The sequence below is a fragment of the Chiloscyllium plagiosum genome, chromosome 10, assembly GCF_004010195.1.
Source record: "Chiloscyllium plagiosum isolate BGI_BamShark_2017 chromosome 10, ASM401019v2, whole genome shotgun sequence".
NCBI lineage: Eukaryota > Metazoa > Chordata > Chondrichthyes > Orectolobiformes > Hemiscylliidae > Chiloscyllium > Chiloscyllium plagiosum.
Genome location: NC_057719.1, coordinates 59,001,680 through 59,015,140, shown reverse-complemented (window position 1 = coordinate 59,015,140; position 13,461 = coordinate 59,001,680). Strand labels below are relative to the sequence as shown.

Below are 13,461 nucleotides of genomic sequence, written 5' to 3'. Positions count from 1 at the left end.
TGTTGTCTGCGTGTGTGGCTGCTAAGGATAGCTGGTCGTGTCGTTTCGTGGCTAGTTGATGTTCATGTATGCGGATTGTTAGCTGTCTTCCTGTTTGTCCTATATAGTGTTTTGTGCAGTCCTTGCATGGTATTTTGTACACTACATTCGTTTTGCTCATGTTGGGTATCGGGTCCTTCGTTCTGGTGAGTTTTTGTCTGAGCGTGGCTGTTGGTTTGTGTGCCGTTATGAGTCCTAGGGGTCGGAGTAGTCTGGCTGTCAGTTCCGAGATGCTCCTGATGTATTTTAGTGTCATGCAAGGACTGCACTAAACACTATATAGGACAAACAGGAAGACAGCTAACAATCCGCATACATGAACATCAACTAGCCACGAAACGACACGACCAGCTATCCTTAGTAGCCACACACGCAGACAACAAGCAACATGAATTCGACTGGGACAACACTACCATTATAGGGCAAGCCAGACAGAGAACAGCCAGGGAATTCGACCTGGACCCAATATACCAAACACTACAGCGGACAGCTGAAACTGACAAGCGGAAGCGGCAGGGACAGACCACTATAAACACTGGAGGAAACATCAAAGAAGCGCTTCGCAGGAGGCTCCCAAGCACTGATGATGTCGCCTAGCCAGGGGACGAAACGTTTGCAACAAAAACTTCCAGCTCGGCGAACAGAACCACAACAACGAGCACCCGAGCTACAAATCTTCGCACAAACGTATAAAAAAAGTCTTGCATTTATGTAGCACTTTTTCCAACCATTAAACAAATCACTTTAAAATCAATGGAATACTTATTGACTTGTAGTAATCATTGTGATGTAAGAAAACCAACAGCTAATTTTCATACTCTCTCACAAACATCGGAGATAATTACCAAATTATCTGTTTTTGTTAAGGGATAAATATTGGCCAAGACATTGGAGATAACTTGCTTGCTCCTTTTCAAAATCTTACCAGGGGAACTTTAACATCCATCCAAAGTGGGCAAAGGCACTTTAGTTTAGCATCCCATTCAACATTTCCAACAGTATTGTACTCTATCAGTACTGCACAGAAGTGCCCCATTTGATTATTTTACTCAAGCTCTGCCATGAGACTTCAAACTAGAAACTTGCAACTCAGAGACAACTGAGCCTCAGCTGGAACAACTATATTTTGGAGGTACACTCAATGCTGAAAAATGACACTTATTGCCTTCTTGTTTCTTCTTTTCCTCTGCACCGCTGATTTCTGGGCTGTGCCTCTGTTCCTGAGGATGATTGCTACTCATCAGTATCTCTGAGTACTTTAATTCCATTTCAACAGTTGCCCACCCAGGGTTTATGGCTCCACAATCCCTGTAGGATCATGACATTCTCAACTGACTGAATGCACACAGACCACTTGCTCTATTTCCCAACTGTTTCTCAATACAAGTATGTTCTTTCATCAGTCCAATTCATAGAATGACACAGTCATCACTGTCTCCCGATTGGGTTAGTACTGACCTTTGTTCGGCCTGTTTCAGTCTGCATTTCAAACCTTCCCATAGAAATGTTGCCTCACCCGAACAATTGGAAAAACTCATTAAACCACTTAATTAGCCAATTTTCTGATCTGGCAGGTTGCTGGACCTCACCTTTCCACCTTCTCAGCAAAATTGCTAACTATCTAAATGATATCAGGAAATGTACGTACTCACGCAGCACAGTTTCTTCCCCCATTTGACCACCACTTAGCAAGAATCCTTCAATCTGATTCGGTGAAGTACTTTTCTGACTCTTGGCCTGTTCATACACACAGTCTCCTTGGAGATGACACACTCTTGAAACATACAAACAATTATTGGCTCAGGCTTGAAGGGCCGAAGGGCCTGTTCCTGGGCTGTAAATTTTCTTTGTTCTTTGTTCTATTATAGACCATACTCCAAAGTCCATCACTGGGGCAACATTCATCCATTCACACATTCAGGTACATAGTAGCTGAATGATATGAGATAGCCACCACTTTTCTTTGCATTTTTGGACAATATAAATTTCATATGGAAGCAGTTTTGGTTCTGTGACTTCTGTCTCTGAAAATAATGGTCTCAATGTTCGTCAGTCATTGTCAGGAGCCAGTTTTGAATGTTATGCATCTGATTGTCAATTTGGCAGCTAGGAAATTGAAATTAGAATATAAATTGCACCACTGTTAAATCACTTCATTTTAACAATAGAGTTTGCTTAAGGAAAATGAAGCTGACAATCTTACATTCTGGAAAATAAAAATAAATAGAAAAATTGGCATCCTGGGGACTATAAGTTGTGGAGAATTGTGGTTTTCTAGCATGTATCGTGTACCATATGTGATCCTGTAACTTTAATAAAACTGAGCCCAAAATATTCAAACCACAGATGTGTCTTCTTCAGATGCCATATTGCAAGTTAATGTATTAACCAATGAAAATCTTCAGCTTTCTGACATTTAATAATCCAGGCACAAAGCCAGGAACATCTCAGTTTTTTAACTCAGTTATAAACAAGTAGCGTAAGATAAGATGAACTTGATTTATCTGATATCTTTAAAGTAGAAAAGCATCCCAAAGTTATTTTGTGGCAACTAATTAGAGAAATATACAAGACAAAGCAATTATGAGGAGATGACCAAAAGCTTGGCCAAACAGGTCAATCATATGGCAGACATAAAAGAAGGAGAAGGGGTGAATGAGGAAGAGGAATGTGGTAAGAAATGGGAAGATCATGGGATGATTAGCCCATAAAGATGATGCAAAAAGGGGAGAAAACGGGCAGAATGTGACTTAGTGGTTAGCACTTCGGCCTCACAGCACCGGGGGTCTGGGTTCGATTCCCACCTTGGGTGACTGTCTGTGTGGAGTTTGCATGTTCTCTCTGTGTCTGCATGGGTGCTCCAGTTTCCTCCCACAGTTAAAAGATGTGCAGGTTAGGTGAAATGCTGATGGGAAATTGCCCAATAGTGTCTCGGGATGTGCAAGCTAAGTGGGTTAGCCATGTGAAATGCGAGGTTATGGGGGTAAGGTGTGTCTTGCTAGGGTGCTTTTTGGAGGGTCGGTGCAAAATCAATGGGCCAAATGGCCTCTTTCCACACTGTAGGAATTCCATGATTCTATGAGAATTCAGTAAGCGCCAGAGTCAGAGGAATGGAGAGCTCAATAGAGTCTCTAGGGATAGTAGAAGGTTCTGATGTAGGGAAGAGTGAGGCCATAAAGGGATTTAAGCACAGACTAACATATTTGAAATGGAATGAATGAAAATGGAAATGATTGCTGATGGAACACAGTTGTATAACAGGGATCAAAAATAGCTAATGGTACTTGTGGAAGTTGTGGTATAACTCATGATTTAGACTATCACCTGATGAAGGATCGACGCTCTGAAAGCTCGTGTGCTTCCAATTAAACCTGTTGGATTATAACCTGGTGTTGTGTGATTTTTAACATGGTATAACTCAATATTATTAGGAAATTAAAAGTGCATGTAATCAGGTTAACACCGTGATTATGGGGACCTTAAGCTTTCTACATACAAAGCAAACCAAACTTTTCAAAGAAGTATGGAGGACAAGTTCACAGACTGTATACAAGATAGTTTTCAAGATATGTTAAACCAACTGAAAAAATGATCCAACAACAGTGGCCTTTTTGTTGTTAACAAAAGGAATTAATTATATATAGCCTTTGACCAAAGAAAGAGGCTTGTTCTCTTGCCAAAATGACTTGTCAGCCTGAACATTGGGAGGGTTTTAGGATTCAGTTCAAAAGGACCAAGAAACAGCAAAGAAAGAAAAAAAAATCAACAGCAGGAGACATAAACTTGTAAATATTTCCATAGCATATAAAGATGAATAGTTGAGTGCCAGTTGAAATTATAATGCAAAGTATGGAAATGACAGAGACAGTCAACAATGTCCTTTTAAATACCGTCTGAGATGGCCTAATAAGCCACTTAGTTCCACCAAACAGCTATATAATCAAATAGAAATGAAACCTTACAGACCATCTGGCACCTACTTAGGCATCAGAAATGATACCAGCAACTCCAGTCCTGTTGACCCGGTAAAGTCCTCCTCCTTCTCATATCTGAGGCCTGCACCAAAATTGGAAGTACCATCCCACATACTACTCAAGCAACAGGCTGACATGGTTGTACTCACCAAATCAGACTTTATAATGTCCCAGACACCACCATCACGATTCTTGGGTATGTGTTATTCCACAAGCACAAGTTGCAGCACAATGGTACATAGTAGGGAGGGAGCTTCTCTGGAAGTCCTCAACAATGACCTTGGATCCTGAAGTTTCAATTCTTCAGGACAAACATAGACAGGAAACATACTACCAGTTACTACTTAATGCCCCCTGCCCTCCCCTGCTCAACTGTTGAATTAATGCCCCCCAAACTGAACACTAATTGGAAGAAGCACTGAGTGTGGCAAGGCCACAAAATGTGTTCTGGAAGGGATCAGAGCTCTGATGAAGAATCATTCAGACTCAAAACGCTAGTTTGCTCTCTCTCCATGACCCATTGTGATTTCTAGCATTTTTTGTTTTCAGAGGTAAAAATCTCTTCTCCTCATGAATCTACTCATTACTGACGAGAGTCCAGTACAATATAGATAGGAGTGACTACTATCCAACCCTTGTGGAGATGAAACTCTGTCTTCACATTAAGGATACTTGTCACCAGTGACTGGGATTGTCAGACTGACAAAGGAAGCCATGAGGAAAAAGTCAGAGTGTATTCAGGTCAGATTCCTAGAAATAATATGTTGTGGATCCAACCAGGGATCAGGCAATGGATCTGGTGATGTTTAAGGAGGCAAGTTTAATAAACAATGTCCTCAGAAACAGTGACCATAAATGGCAGAATTAACATTCATGAGAGGGAGGAATTTGGGTCAGAAACAACTTTGCTAAGCTTAAATAAGAATGATTACAAAGGAATGAGAGCAGAACTGGCTGGAGGAGATTGGGGAAGGAATTTCGCAGCAAAGGCTGCTGAGGAACAACAGCAGAGTTTTAAAAAATGATTCATGGCTCACAGCAAAGATTGATTTCAGTGAAGAGGAAGACGGAGATAATTGTTAATCAGGGATATAGCATCCAAAAGAAAACAATGTGGCGAAGATTAGTGGTAAACCAGAGGGTTAGGAAAATGGTGAGTACTTCTACCTACAATACGAGAGTATGGCACCACAGGGACATGGTACATATATAATGAGGTGAGTTTGGGAAGTTAGCATGAGAAATCGCGTTAGCACTCATGGAAAGAAATCCTCCGTGAAAGTCAATAAAATTTACATTTATTTACTGGCAAAAATTTGAATTTAAATAGCGGAAAGTTTTGCTTATTTTTACTGCATGCAGTCTGATAATTTAACAACAGTAGAAGAATTGAAAGATAGCCTAACTGGAGAAATAGAGAAAATACTAGAATCTGTTTTTCATGATGCACCCAATAATCGGGGATTAATTCAACAGTCACTTGGATAAGCATTAATTAATTATGGCCCACTAACATGGATTAATTCAAGGCAAATCGTATTCAACTAACTTAATTTGGAGTGTGTGAAAGTGCACAGGGCACATCCAGATAAGTATGTTTAAATATTTAAAAATCAACAAACCAGCAACATGTTTGAAAAGACAGAAGTTGGAGTGGATTTTTCTTTTGACAACAAGGTAATGTCAAATGTTTGGAAGCAGGAACAAGAGTGCTGGAGGTGAAGAAACCATTTATAATGTCAATGAGCTAACAGTGAATCAGGGAGAAGTAAGATCAACTAGGTACCAGATAAATACAATCAATATACTCTGAATATCTTATGCATTTTCATGAGGACAGGCTTGTCCTTTCAAATAAATAAAATAAAACTGTAGAGGTCTACGGTAGCATAGGTGTAAAGAAAAACAAGCAGTTGAGACAATTGTGCATGCCAACTTGTCAGGTCGTTGTTCAAATTTGACATGTAGGAATAGATATTTATGCCTGCAAATATATTGCCATACAAATGCCAAATTAACAGATTCACAGTAACATTGAAAAGGGTTTTGATATGTTTTATTCACTGCCACAAATGTCATGAACAAAACAACATTTGTCAGCATCAATTCCATAAAGACCATATTATTCTTGATTAATACACAAGGAAACAATGCTCATCCAGCCCTCGTTGTCAGATAAGTAGACTTAATGCTCTGCGATGCATGATTGGACACTGTTAAATATAGGGCCGTGCATTAGTACTCCACATGTACAGCTCTGCAGATGCACATACACAGTGTACACAGTGTGTCAATTTTGAAGTAACAAGTCGATTATTGCCCTACATTATTAAATCTGCAACTGGTCTTCAGAACATGAAGTTTAGATTATGACTTTTAAGTCAAGAAAATTATTAATTTAAGACTCCTACTTAAAGCATGCAGAAACGTGCACATTTACCTTATAACACTTAAATAGAAATAAAGTTATGTGATAGATAATCCCATTTAACCAAGGCTCATGTTTCTTTTTTCTCACTTGAATTTTCATCTTGGGAATATTTGTTAGGAATTCTTCAGAGCAGCATATTGCAATATCCGTCATTTAACAAAATGCTTGAAAGCAACAATGTATGTTTCATCTTACCCTGTGAATAATCTCTCTCAGCATCTTTATATTGTTTTAGAGTGGCATAGAGGTTTGCACGGTTGAAATAAATGTGAGCTGAATAAGGACTAAGTTTAACAGCTTCTTCAAAGTCCTCCAGTGCATCTTGAGCACGCCGAAGCAGAACACGACATATGGCTCGGTTTAGCAAAGCAGATTCATCTCCTGGTTGCAAATTAATTGCCTTAGTGTAGTAGTCATGAGCCTGGAAAACAATTGCATTGAGATCATTAAAACTGATAATTTTTAATTGGCAAAGTGCCTTTCCAGTTAGCACAATGTTTGCATATCTTCAATTATTAATTATGCATCAGATAGTTAAACAGTAAAATAGCATGCTTGACAAAAGAAAATTTGTCGAACATTCCATCATAGCTATAAGGAAACAAATGTGTGAAATATTAAATACCATTGTACATTTATAATGAAATTCCTGATTTATTGTATGCTACACTAATACATCTGAATTCTTTAATAATTTGACACACCAATTTGATAGTTTAATCTCGATTATTTTAAACGCTGAGGATAATTCAGAAAAGGCAATGCTTAAACATATTCATTTTGTTGCTGAAAATGAGTCCCTCCATAAGAATTTATGTAGCTTTTAGCAAAGCAATGGTAAGGTCCTAGGGAGTGTTGCTGAACAAAGAGACCTTGGAGTGCAGGTTCATAGCTCCTTGAAAGTAGAGTTGCAGTAGATAGGATAGTGAAGGAGGAGTTTGGCTTTCCTTTATTGGTCAGAGCATTCAGTGTAGGAGTTGGGAGGTCATGTTGCAGCTTACAGGACATTGGTTAGGGCACTTTTGGATTTTGTGTGAAATTCTGGTCTCCTTCCCTTTCGGAAGGATGTGTGAAACTTGAACGGGTTCAGAGAAGATTTACAAGGATGTTGCCAGGGTTGGAGGATTTGAGCTATATGGAGAGGCTGAATAGGCTGGGGCTGTTTTCCCTGGAGCGTCGAAGGCTGAGGGTTGACCTCATAGAGCTTTATAAAATTATGAGGAGCATGGATAGGATAAATAGACAGTCTTTTCCCTGGGGTGGGGGAGTCCAGAACTAGACAGCATAGTTTTAGGGTGAGAGGGGAAAGATATAAAAGGGATCTAAGGGAAACGTTTTCACACAGAGAGTGGTGCATGTATGGAATAAGCTGCCAGAGGAACTGGTGGAGGCTGGTACAATTGCCACATTTAAAAGGCATCTGGATCGGTATGTGAATAGGAAGGGTTGAGAGGCATATGGGCAAGTGCTGGCAAATGGGACTAGATTAGGTTGGGATATCTGGTCAGCATAGATGAGTTGGACCAAAGATGCTGTACATCTCTATGATTCTATGACTCTAAGTGCGAATGAGTCACATTATGATCTCAACTGACTATCTTAAGTTAGTTGTTAATCTAGCCCTCAACAGACTCAGAATTGCTTACCATGTGCTGTCCATTCGCAACTTCACATCTAACAAAAAAACATTAGTTTGTAGACTGGCCACCACTTGTAGTCTGCCAATTGCGAATAACTGAAGTAATATCTAGCTTGATTTATCTGTCACTGGATTGTATGGCCAATACTCCAGTGCTGAAATTCTTACACAGCAAAGGACTTGTTTTACTTTGTGAAGCCCACCTACATATTGCTAACAACATCTCATATTTATTGGACCTTACAAGCCTATTTATAAACATGCTGAAGAATGTCATTGACATTTGCACTGAATCTTGGCAAGATAGATGTGGCACTAGGTCTGAATCTGTTTTAGTTAAACTTATGAGCTTTCAAATTTGAGAAGTCAAATGTATTGCTAATGCTACCATGTATATCCAAAAACATGCGATAGTCATGAGATTCTTTTTAGGTCCAGCCCTTTCTAAGATCTTTGTCAATTTCCATGCGAAACAAATTTTGACACGAGTGCTAACGTCCTACCAGGCAAAAATGAGCACTACAGATGCTGGAGATCAGAGTCAAGAATAGAGTGGTGCTAGAAAAGCACAGCAGGTCAGGCAGCACTGGAGGAGCAGCAAAATTGACGTTTCAGGCAAAAGCCTTTCATCAGGAATGAGGCAGGGAGCCTCTGGGGTGGAGAGATAAATGGGAGGGGGGTGGGGCTGGGAAGAAGGTAGCTAAGAGTGCAATAGGTGGATGGAGGTGGCGCTGAAGATAATAAGTCAGAGAGGAGGGTGGAGCGAATAGATGGGAAGGAAGATTGGCAGGAAAGACAGGTCATGAGGATGGTGCTGAGCTGACAGGTCGGAAACCTATTTCTGATATATTAGCGATACATTCACAATTTTGAATTTGCAGTTGTGTGTGAAGATTTTCTTACAGACTTGCACTTATATACATTTTTCACATGAAGCAGTCTAATGCACAACTTTTCCTCAACATGCTAATTGAGAAATCTGCCACTGGGCTCGACTTCACTATGCACCACAAGCCTACCTTTACAGGACAATACATACTTTGGGTTTTGTATGGCTCAATAGCTCCAAGATTGGCCTTATCAGCCATTTTACTCATCACACAAACTTGATGTAGAAATAGAATGCATCAAAGCTACCGTTGTGACAATGTTTATCATTTGTTATGTAGGTAGTAAACCATTGGAGCAAATTGTACATGAGGCAATTTTCTATTATTGCTATATTTTTTCTTTTTATACTCTGCTGTGAACACTTCTTCAATGCCAAAAATTTTGTTTCTCTAGTCAAGAGATCAAACTTCCCTTCAATACTGATAAAATAGGAAGTGCAGCTAACAAGAGAAAAACCATTCAAATTCTCTCCCATAAGAACACGCCCAAGATTGGGACTAGTACAAACCTGATTTTACCAGGGTTCAGAAAATTGGGCTCATTTTAATTGGAGTAATTCTTTCCCCTCAGCATTTCTCATCCTGTGTTTTAAAAACGCTCTAACTTGATTTCTAGACAGGAAACTCTGATTGAAGCGGAACATGTCAATTTAATTGAAATGCCATCAAATTTGAGCAATGTAATTACATTTTTGTTTTAACATAAATTGCATCATACTACTTAATGCTTTGCAAATATAAAATGATCTCCAATCAAAGGTTTTTAAACATTACAGGAATTGTAAGCTTTGAAGTCTGCATTGATGGAAAATAGTTAAATATTCTAGTGTCTCAAGATTTCTTATTGTAAAAGATTCAATCTCAGTAATTGACATTCCACAATAGGTTACACTCTTATTATTTATTTGTGGGATGTGGGCATTGCTGGTTGGTCAGCCTTTACTGCCAGTCCCTAGTTGCCCTTGAGAAGGTGGTGGTAAGGTGCCTTCTGGAACTGCTACAGTCCACATGCTATGGGTATTATTTCAACCACCAGAGAGTTTACCCCCTGATACCGATTGATTCTAGGTGTGCTGGGACTTCTTGATCCCACACTTGGTCAAATGCAGCCTGGCTATCAAGGGCTGTCGCTCTCTTCTCACCTCTGGAATTCAGCTCTTTTGTCCATGTTTGAACTGAGGTTAGGTGAATTGGCCATGCTAAATTGCCCATAGTGTTAGATGCTGGATTAGTGGTGCTGGAAGAGCACATCAGTTCAGGCAGCATCCAAGGAGCAGCGAAATCGACGTTTCAGGCAAAAGCCCTTGCTTTTGCCCGAAAGTCCATTTCGCTGCTCCTCGGATGCTGCCTGAACTGCTGTGCTCTTCCAGCACCACTAATCCAGAATCTGGTTTCCAGCATCTGCAGTCATTGTTTTTATCTCATAGTGTTAGATGCATTAGTCAGGGGTAAATGTAGGGGAATGGGTCTGGGTGGGTTACTCTTCGGAGGGTCGGTGTGGACTTGTTGGACAGAAGGGCCTGTTTCCATTCTGTAGGGAATCTAATCTAATCAAATAAATAATGAGGTTAGGAGCTGAGTGGCGCTGGCAGAACCCAAACTGAGTGTCACTGAGCAGGTTCTTGCTGAGCAGGTGCTGTTTGATAGCACTGTTGATGACCCCTTCCATCAATTTACTGATGATCGAGAGTCTACTAATTAACTGGGTTGGTTGTCCTACGTTTTATGTCTAGGACATACTGGGGCAGTTTTCCATATTGTCAGGTAGATACAAGTGTTGTAGCTGTACAGGAACAGTTTGATTAGTGGAACGGCAAGTTCTAGAGCAGAAGTCTTCAGTACTCTTGCCTGAATATTGTCAGCACCCGTAGCCTTTGCAGTATCCAGTGGCTCCAATCATTTCTTGATATCATGTGGAGTGAATCAAACTGGCTGAAGACTGGTATCTGTAATGCTGGTGAACACTGGGGTACATCGAGCTGGATCATTCATTCAACATTTCTGACTGAAGATTGCTGTGAAAGCTTCAGCCTTACCTTTTACACTGATGTGTTGGGCTCTTCCATCATTGAGGATGGGGATATTTGTGGAGTGTCCTCCTCCAGTGAGTTGCTTAATCATCCACTACCATTCACGACTGGATGTTGCAGGACTGCAGAGCTTAGAACTGATCTAATGGTTGTGGGATCATTTAGCTATGTCTATCACTACCTGTTTATGTTGTTTGTCATGCAAGTAGTCCTGTTTGGTGGCTTCATCAGGTTGGCATCTCATCTTCTGGTTTTCCTGATGCTGCTTCTAACATGCTATCCTGCACTCTTCATTGAACCAGGGTTGATCCCTGGCTAGATGGAAACGATTGAATGGGGATATGCTGGGCCATACAGATTGTGCTAGAGTATAATTTTGCTGCTGTTGATGGCCCACAAAACCACATGGATGTCCAGGGTTGAGTTGCTAAACCTGTTTGAAGTCTGACCTATTTAGCATGGTGATAGTCCACAAAACATGATGAAGGTTATTCTCAATGTGAAGGCTGGACTTCATCTTCAAAAGAACTGTGTAGTGATCACTCTTACTGATACTGTAATGGACAGATGCATCTGCAGTTGGCAGATTGGTAAAGGTGAGGTCAAGTATATTTTTCATTCTTGTTGGTTCCCTCACTACTTGCCGCAGACCCTTTCTAGCAGCTATGTTCTTTAGGACCCGATCAGCTTGATTAGTAGCACTGCTGCCAAGCCACTCTTGGTGGTGGACATTGAAATTTCCGACCCAGAGTACAAGTAATGATTGTAGGGCATTTGTCTGATGACACAAACCAGACTCCCAGCTGATCTTGGTGCAATAATACATTCCTTCCCATCTTCAGAGCTGTGTTTAATCGGGATAAAGAGGGACTCAGATGAAATAGTGGAGTCCTCCCCCCCCCACCCCGCAATTTCCAAATTCTGTTTCCTCCATATTCAACCCACCCCTCCCCTAAAGAAAAAACCATTAGAACAGGTGAATGAGACATACTGGTATAATTTGTCTTTTCTACTTCAAAATGGGAAACCAGTATGTTAATTTCTCAGGATTACATTTTAAAAAAAAAACTATCTTTTCCCCTTGGGGTTGTATTTATTTACCCTAAATAAGGTGCTCACAAATAGTAGCACATATCTTGGGAACAGGTGGGACTTGAACCCAGGACCCAGAGGTAAGGACACTGCCACAAGATCCCCATGCCTCCACTCTTTTATGCTACAGTTGATGTTAACAAGGTGATAGTGGGACCTCCATTCCCCGCAGTGGAAGGAAGTCCCTCCATTTAGTCCTGTCAATCAATCGGACTTACTGCCAATGAGACTTTTTGAAGTATAGTCACTGTTGTAATGTAGCAAGTGCGCTCAGCAACTCACTATAATCAGTAGTATGATAATAACTACATTTTTTGCTTTGTATGATGTTGATTGGAAGATAACTATTGTTCAAGACAGTGAGGATAACTCCCCTGCTCTTCTTCAAAACAATATCTTGGGGTATTTATATCCAGATAGATGGGTTCTTATCGCTTGTCAGAAACATGGCACCCACAACAGTGCAATGTCCTCTAGATATTGCACAGGAGCGGCCTTTATTTTACGCTCAAGCCCTGAAATGGGACAGAAGCTTGGAATTTTGTGATTCAGAGGCAGTGGTCCCACCAACTGAGCACAGCTGACCTATCTGATTTCAAATTGAGTTTCCATTACTGCGAAGCAGCTGGGGAACATTACATAAAACAAACTATGTGTCCAAGTGCTATTATCATTCATACACTACATGGTAACTGATTGTGAAGAGCTTCAATTTATTAACAAGGACCAAAATTATACAGCTGTTCCACAAAATTACCTTCAAAATTATACCTTGCAACGTAACATGAAGAAAACCTACTAATTAAGAGAAAATTGGCAATGCTTAATCATTAATCATCTTCATTTCAACTGTTGAAACAAATTATTTATTATATTCAAATTGGGCTCAACAAGGATTATAAAACCTCCATATTAAATGATTACACTTTAATGTTGAGTAGCTCAGGAACATAATGAACATCTTGGGAATTATACTCACAGGGTTATTATGTCATTGAGGCAGACTGTTTGGCCCGTCAAATTTCCAAAGCTCTGTCAAGCAATTCAATCAGTGCCATTCTCCCATATCTATCATCTTAGCCCAGCAAGTTTATTTCTTTTAAGTGCCCATCCAATTTTCTTTTGAAATCATTCATCATTTCAGCTTTCAGCACTTGCATAAGCAATGAGTTCCAAGTCATTACTGATTGCTATATGGAAAATATTCTTTCTTTTTGCTTCCAAAAGATCCTACATTCTTTGTTAACCATGTTATCAGTATGTCCTGTCCCTTGGAAAAACTTTTGTGCATAAAATCCAGATCAGTCTGGATATTCTATGATACACCTCTGAAGTGGAACCCAGACCTCCAGTTCAGAAGTAGGAA

General features: G+C 40.1%; 1 protein-coding gene across 1 annotated transcript in view; it reads right to left on the bottom strand.

Moving 5' to 3' along the window:
* ttc6 (tetratricopeptide repeat domain 6) overlaps positions 1 to 13,461 on the bottom strand; it is a 212,846-nt gene that overhangs the window by 5,903 nt on the left and 193,482 nt on the right. The window contains exon 30 of the mRNA XM_043698490.1: positions 6,640 to 6,865. Within this exon, the coding sequence (XP_043554425.1) occupies positions 6,640 to 6,865 (226 nt within the window). The remainder of the gene's footprint in view (positions 1 to 6,639; positions 6,866 to 13,461) is intronic.